Source organism: Anguilla rostrata, chromosome 7 (genome assembly GCF_018555375.3).
Source record: "Anguilla rostrata isolate EN2019 chromosome 7, ASM1855537v3, whole genome shotgun sequence".
Lineage (NCBI taxonomy): Eukaryota > Metazoa > Chordata > Actinopteri > Anguilliformes > Anguillidae > Anguilla > Anguilla rostrata.
The window spans coordinates 612922-626779 of record NC_057939.1 but is presented as its reverse complement, the minus strand read 5'-3'; the positions used below and the strand labels follow the sequence as shown (position 1 = coordinate 626779).

At 45.7% G+C, this 13858-nt stretch overlaps 2 protein-coding genes across 5 annotated transcripts in view; both read left to right on the top strand.

Moving 5' to 3' along the window:
* Position 1: 1 nt before the first annotated feature.
* On the top strand, positions 2-7858 carry khnyn (KH and NYN domain containing). Of its 4 annotated transcripts, none has more exons than XM_064342200.1 (9): positions 2-155; positions 1460-1664; positions 2067-2234; positions 2346-3145; positions 3476-3606; positions 3740-3836; positions 4166-4273; positions 4410-4511; positions 5304-7858. In XM_064342200.1, coding segments are annotated over exons 1-9 (1917 nt in total). In that variant the 5' UTR covers positions 2-153; the 3' UTR covers positions 5608-7858. The 4 variants fall into 4 exon arrangements, with proteins under 4 accessions (XP_064198270.1, XP_064198271.1, XP_064198269.1 ...); XM_064342201.1 differs by having other exon boundaries at positions 3-367; XM_064342199.1 differs by having other exon boundaries at positions 3-585; positions 2067-2201.
* A 222-nt stretch (positions 7859-8080) lies between these two features.
* Positions 8081-13858, top strand: part of LOC135258547 (adenylate cyclase type 2-like) — a 23781-nt gene continuing 18003 nt past the window's right edge. The window contains exons 1-3 of the mRNA XM_064342013.1: positions 8081-8797; positions 12350-12411; positions 13038-13858. The exon at positions 13038-13858 is cut by the window's right edge and continues 510 nt beyond it. Of these exons, the coding sequence (XP_064198083.1) occupies positions 13535-13858 (324 nt within the window). The 5' untranslated portion in view covers positions 8081-8797; positions 12350-12411; positions 13038-13534. The remainder of the gene's footprint in view (positions 8798-12349; positions 12412-13037) is intronic.

Here is a 13858-nt window from a genome sequence, read left to right as displayed (position 1 = left end):
AACAACGCGTTCGATGGGTCGAGCGAATTTTACTGAGAATGTTATTATAATGCACATTAATTAGATGTTTTACGCCTTTTGTGCAGGAGTTTCGGTTTTGTCAACAGTACCCCTTGTTCAAGAAATAAGCCGTAATTAACTGGAGTCAGTGGAATGTAAGTATTCCTACTAAAAGTCGAGTTCGTACACTGACACGGAAAAGCCTTAATTTTAGCGTGAACGGATAGGCAAGGCAAGACGCGGAAATCGCCTTTGTAATGTATTTTGGAGGGTTCCTATATGTATCAACTGAAGGCTACGCGCAGTAATAGAAACTTCGTGGCGAGCTACTCGTGCAATTGACAGAGACACGGCAGTTATGAGCCAGGTAGGGGGTCTTACAGGGAACCTCCTTTCCGAGAGTTTTAGTTTCCGAGTACAGACCGTGTTCTAGAGTATTTTCTTTGGTTTCACTGAAAATGCGAAGGGAGAAAAAATGAAACCAAGATGGGAACTGTTTGCAAACTGGCAGCCCTTTCTCCACCACATAAGAACCTTAGTATTATACTTCGTTACAACAGCAGATGAAAGTGTGTTACTAAATAAGTAAGTAAATAAATAAGTAAGCAGGTTAAGACGGTAGTACTGTTATGTAAACAGTGTGAAGTCAGTAAGGTTCACACTTTCTCTCTCCAACTCTCAAAAGTTTTCTTCAAATCAAAAATGCTTTATTGGCGTGACATTTTAAATAATAAACAACAATAAATATAAAGACTTAAATAACACATAAATAATAAATGTATAATAGTACAATATTACTAGTAGCAATAAAAATAATACTGCAAATAAATAAAAGAAATATACATTACATACTGTGGTCCGTCCCTCTGTGGCAGGTAGTTACATATTGTGCTGCCAAATTTGCACAGAATCTTTCCTCTCCAAGGAGAATTTGTGTTTGTTCGGTCTCAGTGCCTCTTTTTGGGGCAGCCAAGTCTGCCAGTGTTGGCTGGTCTTTATCGCAAGGCTGTGCTCACTGTACTTTGTCAAGGTTTAACCGAGTTAATATTTTTTCACCGTGCTTACATAGTGTGCCACAGAATATTCTAGTTTTAAGGCCGAATAGCATTCTAATTTGTTTAGATTTTTTATTTTTCCAGTAAGTTTCCTAAAAAGTAATTTAATTTTGTTTTGTTGCTTTATAATTAGTTTGGTTCAGATTTGTATGTAGCGGACTTGTATGTTGGTATGTAGCTGTCCCGAGGCTGCTTGGTGTTAGTGGGGGTTAGTGAACTGAGCCTCAGGACCAGCTGAGAGAGGGGGCTCTTCTCTGGGCTCAGTTCTTGGCATTTCAGGGCATTGTAATGGTATGATTAGGGGGGGGGTCACTGTTATTTCTCCAAAGTTTTATTGCCGGATTTTGAATATTGATTTTCTCTCTCTTGCTCCCTCTCCCTCCCTCCCTCCCTCCCTCTCTCAGGATGGAGCGGGCAGGCTGGGTGGAGGATGAGTTTGCCTGTCACAGGGGAGAGTGGGGGAGGCTGCGCTGTGTTTGGCCATTGGTGGAGAGGGTATTTGGGGTGCAACTGGACAGTGGGGGTGAAGGAGGGATGGAAACCCTGGCTACAGATGGACAGATGTGGCTGAAGATGAAGGGAAGCAAGAAAGAGGTGGAGGAAGCAAAGGTGAGTTTTCCGGAAGGACCAACATTGCTGTCGTGCGCAAGCTCCTAATTTGGCTTGTGTTTGTTAGTAAACTGTTTTAGATAAATGCAGTGAGTTTGATAGTTTCCTGTCAACAGGAAGTGTTTGTGCTGAACCCCATGATTATGCCCTCATCTTACCCACAATCCCCTGCGGTTACACCATGCCATAAATTAGGTTTAATGGAGCCCAGTTCCACTCAGAGATGGGCAGACTAGCTCAGTGAGCTCAGACCCTGCTTCTTCTGTATCCTTCCACTGATCTCCTTCCTTCCATCATTCTCTCGCTCCATCTCTCGCTTTCCTCTCTCCTTCCCCTTCTCTTCCTGTCCCTCCCTCCCTCCGTCTCTTTCCCTCTCTTTTTCTTGGCCTCCCTCTCTCTCAGTTGTTTGTGAAGGGGCAGGTGAACGAGGCGATGCAGCAGCAGGTGTCGTACCCCGAGCTCCTGTACTCTGTGTTCTGTGGTGCCGGGGGGCTCTTCCTGGACTGCATCATGAAATACACCTGCGCTTTTGTCCAGATGAGTCTGAAATACACCTGCGCTTTTGTCCAGGTGAGTCTGAAATAGACCTGCGCTTTTGCAGGAGAATATTGGCAAATTTTGGACACTCTGCAGGTGAGGGAAATGTGTTACCTGTCACTTTCTCCTCTCTCTGGTGCCCAGGTGGGGCCTCCAGGCAATCTAATCATCTCTGGTTTAGAGGAGCCAGTGGTGCGGGCCTGCTCTCTCATCCTGGACCTGGTGGAGAAGTATGAGCACACCCAAGGGTGGAGCACCGAGGCTGGGGCCGGGCCAGCAGGCGGGCCCCTGGATTCCTGTCGGGCCTTCAGGTCTCTGGTGGAAAAGTGGGAAGACCAGCACACTCTGGAGCTGCTCGGCCTGCCTGCCCAGCTGAAGGAAACCCTGCTGGCCCTGGTGAAGGAGTCTGGACTGGACCCAGCCAAGGAACCACACAGGGGGCCCGCAGCGATGGACAGAGTGAGGGAAAGACAGAGAGAGGGGGAGAGGGAGGGAGAGAGGGAAAGAGAGAAAGAAGAAGAGAGGGAGGGAGAGAGCGAGGAGTTTTTGGTTAGGCAAAAGGAAAAGCAAGTGTGGCAGAGAGAAGGGGTGGGGGCTACTCCAGAACATTCCGAGCAGCTGAGGGGAAGGGAGAGGAGGAGAGGAAAAGGGGCTCACACACACACTCCGAGCCCAACCCAACTGCACACTCCACATGCCCCCCTGCCAAGAAAAACCACCCCCCCCTCAGTGAGAGGACCTCCTCAGCACCCCGACCCTCCCGCCCCCCTTACCCAGCCCACCACAGCTCACAGGACCAAACACTTCACCCCGGCAACCATTGTCACTGGGGAGCAGCGATTCCATGAGGGCTTACAGACGCCCTTTGACCTCCAGCTGGCCGATGACCCCGGCGACCCCAACCTGAGTCAGGTCATCATAGACGGGAGCAACGTGGCCATGAGGTGAGAGAGAGAGAAAGAGGGAGGGAGAGGCAGGGAGGGAGAAACAGGGAGAGGGAGAGAGAGAGGGAGGGAGGGAAAGAGGGAGGGAGGGGGATGAGAGAGTGAGTGGGAAGGAGAGAGGGAGGGAGGGAGAGGGAGACAAACGTTATGATTTTATTAAAGATGTGATTTCACTGACAGCATTGCCCTAGATCTCACCGTCAGTCACACTTACGTTTGTCTGACAACACATCAGGAATTAAGGCCATAAATGATTTTAAAGAAAACATCCAGAGCACAATTTGTTTACTGTTCTTTCCCTCCTTCTCTTTCTCTCTCCCTCTCTCTCAGCCATGGTCTGGGTCTGTTCTTCTCCTGTCGTGGGATTGCTCTGGCTGTTCAGTACTTCTGGAACAGAGGTCACCGCAGGGTCACCACATTTGTCCCGCGATGGAGGCAGAGGAAGGACCCAAGGGTCAAAGGTCACAGTTCCAGATGTGTCCCCTTGTGCATCTCAATGAGGCAGCTGCACCTGGACTTTGCATTGCCACAGTAATCTCTGAGCAGCAGTATCACAGCTCTCCCTTCTCCCACCCTCTCTCTCTCTTTCTGCAGAGTATCAGTATCTATCACAGCTGCAGAATCTGGGTTGTCTCTCTTTCACTCCATCTCGAGAGGTTCCAGGGAAAATTATAAGCTCTTATGATGACAGGTTTGTCCTGCCTTTTTCTACACCCTATTACCCCTATAAACCCCGCCTTCCATACCCTATTCCCATCTAAACCCTGCCTCCCACTTCCTATTCCCATCTAAACCCCGCCTCCCACTCCCTATTCCCATCTAAACCCCGCCTCCCACTCCCTATTCCCATCTAAACCCCGCCTCCCACTCCCTATTCCCATCTAAACCCCGCCTCCCACTCCCTATTACCCCCCTAAACCCTGTTTCCAACTCCCTGTTCTATATGTGAACCCCACCTCTGACACCCTGCTACCCTCTCATTATGATGATGATTATGATGATGATGATGGTCATCTCCAGATTCATGCTGCAGCTGGCTCAGGAGACAAACGGAGTGATTGTGACCAACGACAACCTGAGAGACCTTTTGGATGAATCTCCCGACTTTAACAGAATCATTAGAAACAGGTACAGAAAGCTGGCAGTTTAGAAGAGTGCATAGAATCTACAGGCTGTAACCATGGCAACATCTTGCAGGCTGTAGCCAACACAACAGCCTCCCTCTGTGGGCAGTAACCATGGTAACAGTGCCCTTTCCTGTCAGGCTGCTGCAGTACACGTTTGTTGGGGATCACTTCATGGTCCCCGACGATCCGCTGGGCCGAGCAGGACCCCACCTGAATGACTTCCTGCGCTCCAGACCCAGGTACACCCCTAAACGCACCTCTGCAGGTACACCGCTAAAGGCACCTCTGCAGGTACACCCCTAAAAGCACCTCTGCAGGTACACCCCTAAACGCACCTCTGCAGGTACACCCCTAAACGCACCTCTGCAGGTACACCCCTAAACGCACCTCTGCAGATACACCCCTAAACGCACCTCTGCAGATACACCCCTAAACGCACCTCTGCAGGTACACCCCTAAACGCACCTCTGCAGGTACACCCCTAAACGCACCTCTGCAGGTACACCCCTAAACGCACCTCTGCAGATACACCCCTAAATGCACCTCTGCAGATACACCCCTAAACGCACCTCTGCAGGTACACCCCTAAACGCTCCAGACCCAGGTACACCCCTAAACGCTCCAGACCCAGGTACACCCCTAAACGCTTCTGCGCAGGTACACCCCTAAACGCTCCAGACCCAGGTACACCCCTAAACGCTTCTGCGCAGGTACACCCCTAAACGCTCCAGACCCAGGTACACCCCTAAACGCTTCTGCGCAGGTACACCCCTAAACGCTCCAGACCCAGGTACACCCCTAAACGCTTCTGCGCAGGTACACCCCTAAATGCTTCTGCGCAGGTACACCCCTAAACGCTCCAGACCCAGGTATGCCCCTAAACATGCCTGCACAGCTACACCCCGAAACACACCTGTGCAGGTACACCCCTAAACACACCTGCACAGGTACACCCCTAACAACCCCCAAACACACACTCAACCCCTTCCTCTCCCTCTCCCTCTCCCTCTCTCTCTCTCTCTCTCTCTCAGATCGCCAGCCTCAGGCAGTCACACCGGTGCCGGTTTGGCCCCGCCCTTCTCCTCCACACCCCAGGTGTCTTACAGACATGCTCAGACAGAGGCGCTGCAGGACCACTCCCAGCCAGCGGGGGCAGCAGGGAGACAGAGGCAGGCTGCAGACCCCGCTGTGCTCAGAGAGCACCTCTTACAGAGGTTCCCCGGGCAGGACAGCCTGGTGACGCTGGCAATTCAGTGTAACCCTGACAACAATGACATCACCTCTCTCTCCCACATCATACAGAGCATGCAGAGAGAGAGAGCAGAAGACAGGTAGGGAGAGAAAGAGAGGGAGAAACAGAGAGAGAGAGGATGGAGGGAAGGATTGGCAGGAGGAGGTGGTTTGGGGCGCTGAGAAAAGAGAAGGGGGTCAATGCAGGAAAGAGCAGATGATGAAGATGATGGAAAGAAAGCATTCACATTTTTAAACATTCCAGTTGGCCAATGAGAGAACAGCTGGGTGGGGTTATGCATATTTATTATATTGATTCTCATGGGAGAATTACTGTTACCATTAATCAAATAGATGGCCCTCTCCTCAAAAAGATCTAGCTGCAGCCGATAGAAGCCCCCTTTTATGGAGAGACTGAGTGCGTTCCAAACGCTTATTTTTTTACTTTCTTTCTTCCTTGCCTTCTTTCCTACTATGGGAGGCCAAACGGGTCAAATATAAATAAATAAATATGTGGAATTGACATCTGGAATTGCGTGTTGTCTATGTGGGTGCATTCCAATGGCTTATTTTATTCGTCCTTTGTCTCAGAGGTCCTTGGCAGACCTGGAAAAGTATCCACCTCTCCCCATCTGCCATGTCTGTAATTGATGTGGTTTCTAGCTGACGCTTGAAAGAGCAAAGACGTTCCAGCTCTTATAAACGTTTCCTCGATTCCTCAGTTCCCACGTCCTTCCCTTGCGTTCTCTGGCGGGTGGAGCTCGGAGCAAGGAAAAGAAGCAAGGAGAAAAGATAAGCTAATGGAATGAGTTGATGTTGACAATGTGTGTTTCCAGATGTCAATTTCACATATTTTTGACCCGTTTGGCCTTCCATGTTAGGAAAGGAAGAAAAATAAGCGGTTGGAACACATCTTCGCTATTCCACACTGTGCAGGTGACTTTTTCTAGATGTTGCCATTTTTATTTGGAGTAGTTTTTGTTAGGAGATTTGTATCATTTTTTTCTATAACTGCCAGAAGGTATTTTGATTGACAGCCTTTTTAAGTTGGGTTAGTTGATTCTGCATATATTGTGATTTTTTTTCACACGGAGCTGTTTATCACATTGTTTTAGGGCTTGAAAGCATAAGTGGTGTCTCGGTCATTTGGGTGTTTATGATTTTTGTTTGACAGCTTTCTTCAGTTCTTTTTTGATGAAGCACATTCTCTGTCCAACTATCTTTTTTTTTTTTTTTGCTTTGTACTTGGTTTTCTATTTCTTAAAATTTTCATTTCAGATTTCTTTTCCAATTGTACAAATATGTTATTCAAATCTCGTGTGGCCAAATGTATGCTTTTAAATTAAAATTGCGCGCATATTTCTTCAGAACATAATGCTGGATTATAATCATTAATACTCTGTTGGGTTGTTGCGACCGACGGCTAGCTTCCGGTAGCACGGCTACACACACATTATCCACTATCAGTACTCGCGGTCATACAGCGCGGGTGTAGCACTTGCGTCTGGGTCAAAGGGTGTGTGTGCGTGTGCGCGTGTGTGTGTGTGCGCGCGCGCGCGTGCGTGGACAGTGGCTGTGGGCTATTCAAATTTAATTTCATAATAGTTTCTTTACCGGTAATGGTGTGTTTGTTAGTGGGTGCACACATTACGGACTAATTTATCCATATTTTACACACATAACAACCGCATTGCAAACAAACCAGCATTTTTCCGGTAACAAAACACGTGCACTGGTTCACTCAAGTTCACATTTTACTTATCACAGTGTCGGTTTTTGCTCGTCTTCGGCGCCGGCTTTGTTCTTTGTTTGCGGTTTGCCCATAGGTTGTTTAAAGGTGGGTTTGCCACTTCCCGCGTTCTCCGACACTTCCTCATTTTCGCAATGCGAGGACCCAAACCGAGGCAAACCTTCAGGTGGCTTTAAAAATGCCTGCAACCCTCGGCACCTGCGCAGTTGCTCCACTAAAGTGTAAATCCCACCAGCGAAGTAGCCGTAGCGGCTGCCATTTATTTGTTTGATGATGTAATGGGCAGGAAAAAGAAGAAAAAAAACCCAAGTTTGAGTCTTTATTGTGCGGACGTGTGAAGTTGTTAGTGAATTCTGCCTGTTGACATGAGGTCAGAAGGTACAGAAATGAATGTTTTTTTTTCTGCAGGGAACCCTGAAAAGTGACGAGCTCTTGGTGCTGTGTATAGGTACGGGGCATGCTGCCCCGTGTGTTCCCCTTTATGCCATATCAGGATACCCACTGAATCTTTGCCGTTCGTGACATGGCCACGTTTTAAGGAGGGCATGCTGCGTTCTATATAATTATTTGGAAAGTTAGAATATTAAATGTTTTTGATTCAATGTTTCACTGAAAATATCTGTATTTTTTTCACTATTTAAAAAAATAGTCGATTTTTAACCAAAAGTTTAATAAAAGCCCTGAATGTTCCAGCTACTAATAGAGAATGATATAAAAGTAAGAATAATATTATTTTACATGAAAATGTTTCACAAAAAAGTAACTGATTTATAATTAAACATATATATACCAACCATTGTTATTTTGTAATTATGTACTAGTATTTAGTTGGTAGATTGATTGCATTAATTAAGTAATTTATTAGAGATTAAAGTAATCGCATCTCTCATGTGATTTGGGTTCAGCTGAGCAGCAGGAGGCATCACTGTCCTAGCAGCTGTAGTTGCATAGCTCTCTCTCTCTCTGCATGTGCGCATGTATGTGCTTGTGTGTGTGTGTGCACGCGTATGTGTGTGTGTATGTGCGTGTGTGTGTGCATGTGTGTGTGTATGTGCGTGTGTGTGTGCATGTGTGTGTGTGTGTATGTGTATGTGTGTGTGTGTGTGTCTATGTGTGCGTGTGTGTGTGTATGTGTGTGTGTGTGTGTGTGTATGTGCGTGTGTGTGTGTGTGTGTGTGCATTATGTAAGCGTTTGTGTGGCTGACTCTGCTTGGCCGGCCTGGCCGGTTTGGGAGAGGAAATGCTAAAGAGGGAGAGAGAAAAAGAGAGAGAAAGAGAGAGAGAAAGAAAGAGTGAGAGAGAAAAAGAGAGAGGGACAGAGAGAGTGATATGGGGTGTGAACTAAAGAATCTTGCCTGTCTCTGACAGTCTATAGATCCTGTGCTTAATAGCATAGACCATAGATATGATACAGCCAGACACATGAACAGACTGCTGTTAGAGGTGAAGAGATTATGCAATAGTCTGTGTGTGTGATGTGCGATTACACACCTGTTCTTCATTTATGGTCCTTCGTCTTCCGTTCACCGGCCTGGCTGTAAATGGGTAAGGTTTGATCTATCTATCTATCTATCTGTCTATCTATCTATCTATCTATCTATTGATCTATCTATCTATCTATCTATCTATCTATCTATCTATCTATCTGTCTATCTGTCTGTCTATCTATCTATCTATCTATCTCTCTATCTATCTATCTATCTGTCTATCTGTCTATCTGTCTGTCTATCTATCTATCTATCTATCTATCTGTCTGTCTGTCTGTCTGTCTGTCTATCTATCTATATATCTCTGTCTGTCTATCTGTCTGTTTGTCTGTCTGTCTGTGTATTTGTGCCTTTCCGTCCTGTTCGTGCGCATGGTCAGTTGTGTGTATTTTTTGTTATTATTTCTGGATAATGCAGGTCAGTGATTTACCATTTACCATTTACCATTTGATCCTCTCACTTGGTAAAACCAAGACCCCTTATACAGAAGAAGAGGGATCAGAGCCCTTTTAGCCAATAGTACTCTCTGTCCCATGAACATGCATAAACACAGTGCTACGAGCTATGCTAAATTAAGGTCATTTTCTAAAAAAAGATGCAGCATACAGCTGCTCCAGGGCAGCATGCCGTTGGGGGGGAGACAGCATACAGCTGCTCCAGGGCAGCATGCCGTTGGGGGGGAGACAGCATACAGCTGCTCCAGGGCAGCATGCCGTTGGGGGGGAGACAGCATACAGCTGCTCCAGGACAGCATGCCGTTGGGGGGGAGACAGCATACAGCTGCTCCAGGGCAGCATGCCGTTGGGGGGGAGACAGCATACAGCTGCTCCAGCGGGCATGTTTTCTCATCCCAAACCTGAGTAACTTATTTGTCAGTCAATAGAATAATTAGATTGTTCAACAATTTTAATTGACCCAATTATTTTTTTAAATCTTAAGACAATGGCTGGGATTCAATTAGCATTTGTCCTTAACTTGCACTTACGACCGAGTAAGAGTGTTGTGCGGATTCAGGGCAGTTTGGGGAGCTGCTTCATGACTGCTGAACTCGCCACACTGTGCTGGTGAAGATGATGAACACCTGCGTTTAACTGAGTGCTGCAGTTAAGGACAGATGTCACCAGCATTATTAAATAAAACCATGTGAGCAGCCATAGGCTCCACTTACACCTGTCATTAGCATGCATCTGTGTCTGAATACGTCACGCACTGCGATCTGCCAGACCACCTTCATCCATCCATTATCTATACTTGCTTATCCTGGGCAGGGTCCATCCATTATCTGTACCTGCTTATCCTGGGCAGGGTCCATCCATTATCTATACCCGCTTATCCTGGGCATGGTCCATACATTATCTATACCCGCTTATCCTGGGCAGGGTCCATCCATTATCTGTACCTGCTTATCCTGGGCAGGGTCCATCCATTATCTATACCCGCTTATCCTGGGCAGGGTCAATCCATTATCTATACCCGCTTATCCTGGGCAGGGTCCATCCATTATCTATACCCGCTTATCCTGGGCAGGGTCCATCCATTATCTATACCCGCTTAACCTGGGCAGGGTCGCGGGGGGTGCTGGAGCCTATTCCAGCGTGCATTGGGTGAGAGGCAGGATTACACCCTGGACAGGCTGCCAATCTATGGTAGGGTACACACACCATTCACTCTTCATTCACTAACACTCATACCTGTGGGCAATTTAGAGTCCAATTAGCCTCCCTAAAAATATTTAAAAAATATTAAATAAATTCAAATTATATATGTCCTGTTTGCGCAGCCAATTGTATCATTCTTTAAACACAATTTTAATACTTACAAACTTGTTTATCTGATTGTACTTGAATCATTCATTGTACTTTTATGGATTTGACTAAACATTTTGCTTTGTTCAGTCTTTATTCTAATATGGCGTGTCCTCTTACTGTACCATTGGCTGAGTAGCTGCAGGCTTATACATCAGCGCTGAATGAGCAGGGATGATTCTATTCTGTGCACATCTTTCCCATTCATTTGAGGTTGAATCCTGCAGTTGGATCTACTCCTCCAATGCTGTGGGAAGTGGATTACTCCCCTCAAAGACTGCTTTGCTCTCTCAAAGTCCCCAGAAGTCTTTCAGTGTTTGGCTGAATGTCCCTGTAAAGTCCACTAACATTGTGCAATGATACTCCTGATGAAGGGAGTATGTATAAATCCAACATTGGCTTCCAGAACTCCCAATGGAGTGTACAAATACACCTAATATTGTAAGATCATTTAGTGTCATAAGAGACCTCATGAGAAGTGTTTCTAAATGCAAGTAGCGTGTCTAGGCTCTGGGTGCCCTTAATGATGGGGCGGAGCCTCTTTCTCAGGGTCTACAGAGCTCAGCAATCACAGTTAGGGTTAGGGTTACAATCACAGTTAGGGTTAGGGTTACGATCACAGTTAGGGTTAGGGTTAGGGTTACAAACACAGTTAGGGTTAGGGTTAGGGTTACGATCACAGTTAGTTTTACTGTGCAGTCAGCTCTCGCTTATGTTAATTTATAGAGTCTATATTCACGTGTGTTTATTTTTATGTATGTAGATACGCAGGTGTCTGGTGTTTTGCATTGAGAGTGAGAAAGTGTAGGGCAGGTCTATTCAGTGGCTGCAGTATGGAAATGATGTACGGGGAAATTTCCCTTCCTTTTTTCTTATCTCTCCATCTTTCCCCCACTCCCTCCCTCCATCTCTGTATTTGCATGGCTTGGGCTGGATGCTGAGGTTGGGGAAGGATCTCAGGTCTCACTCACCTGTAACACACCTGTAACTCACCTGTAATTTAACAGTATCGCACCTGTAACACACCTGTAACTCACCTGTAATTTAATAGTATAGCACCTGTAACACACCTGTAATTTAACAGTATCGCACCTGTAACACACCTGTAACTCACCTGTAACACACCTGTAATTTAACAGTATCGCACCTGTAACACACCTGTAACTCACCTGTAATTTAACAGTATCGCACCTGTAACTCACCTGTAATTCACCTGTAACACACCTGTAACTCACCTGTAATTTAATAGTATAGCACCTGTAACACACCTGTAACTCACCTGTAACATGCCTGTAGTTCACCTGTTTGACTGAGCAATTGCTCAGCTAGGGAACTAAATTCCTTACCCAGAAAAAAACACTTCAGTGTGTTCTTGTTTTAGTTAGAACAAAAAAGTTTTTTTATCATATACAAGTTGGATAAGGTGCTTCTGTATGTAAGAGAGAGAGAGACTGAGGTCAGGGGGGGTGAGAGAACAGGGAGAGGGTAAGATTCATCAGTAAAACAGGAAGAGAGAGAGAGCAGAGAGAGGAAGTGTCTGTTCACTAACAGAAGTAATCCTGAGAGACTGGTATTGCAGTGAGGCAGCAGTGCTACCCACCGTGGTATGTGCATGTCAGACTCACACCCTGCTATGTGTGTCAGACAAAGGAAGAGAAATATTGAGAGGTCTACTCCTGAAACAGAAAAAACTGTGTAGTACCAATACTGTTTTTGTGTCTATGGTAAACAATTCAGTTATGAAATTACAAAACTTAGTTGTACAACTATTTTGTCTGTTGTCATTGTAATTTGTTTGTTGATAGGGAATGAAGGAAGAAAAGAAGAGGGATTGGCTGGGAGATAAAAGAGTTTCACTGATCCTGTGGTGAGTAAATTCTTACTTTAAATACTTACCTATTCACATTTCCAGACATGAGACCACCTTTTTATAGTTATCAACAAATCTGTTGATATGACTGTGATTATTATTATTGTATAGATTGTCATTATTGCATTGACTATATCCCTTTAAAAATGTAATATATTGTATAGCTGATGTGGAATGTTGAGTATTGATTGTGTTTCATTTAGCGTGTGAGGCTACTCAGTGGTGTAATTCTAAGGCTCTGCGTATTGCTAAGTTATGGGAGCATGCTACCTTCATTAAAAACAATGGATGTGAAATATGTATTCTTAATCATTTACATGAATTTTATGGTGATAGTTCTAATGATGCCCAACGTGTATCATGCAATTAAACTGGTTTGTTAAATTTCTTTTTTTTTCAATATTTGTGTTTATTCTGACAGTCAGTGGGTTTAAAAGATGGGCTTTGACTTTTACTCATCAGCACTGTTGGACTTAAGTTTCCCACAAAATCTGTTTTTGTGCCTAGGCACTCATTCTGTTAATATGTGAGAGTAAACTAGATGGAAAATTTAATTATTACAAAACGTTAAATAGCTGCTGTTTTATGCTAATTTAGAGATTATTCTGTTGCTGTCTCAACAGGAAACCCAACCTGGTGGAAACAAGAGGACTCCAGAAAAGATCACAGCTCTCTCTCTCTCTCTCTCTCCCACACACACACACACACACACACACACACACACACACACACACGCACACACACGCACGAACACACACATACGTCAAACTTTGCCACAACGACCAAAGATTCCATCAAATGGTGATGCCTTTTCTGGCAGCTAAAGCTGCCCTGACAGATCCATTAACCAAAATGGGACCCTGATGGATGTGGTGCTTTTTTGGTCCAGAAGGACACCGTACTAGAGAACTCTGTACAGCAAAAACACTGAAAGATGGAACTCACTTTTCAGGGCAACAATAATCAGAATCTTCACTCAGTGAAGTTGGCTTAGACTGTGTTAAACCATAAACAATATTTATGTTTTATATTTTATTACACCTTAGTGTAATAGGGGCTGAAGGTCAAGCTGACAGACAGGCAGGAGTTGACACAGTAACCTGACGAGCGCTTTTCCAAAATGGACACTAGCCTAAAATGGCCCTATTTTAAAACCTCACACACAGGGAACATGAGAGACATGGAGCTTATTGAACTGGACATTCCGAGCCTCTCTACCAGCCCCAGCGCTGACATCACTGCCAGCCTCAGCGCTGACATCACTGCCAGCCCCAGCGCTGACATCACTACCAGCCCCAGCGCTGACATCACTACCAGCCCCAGCGCTGACATCACTACCAGCCCCAGCGCTGACATCACTACCAGCCCCAGCGCTGACATCACTACCAGCCCCAATGCTGACATCACTACCAGCCCCAGCGCTGACATCACTGCCAGCCCCAGC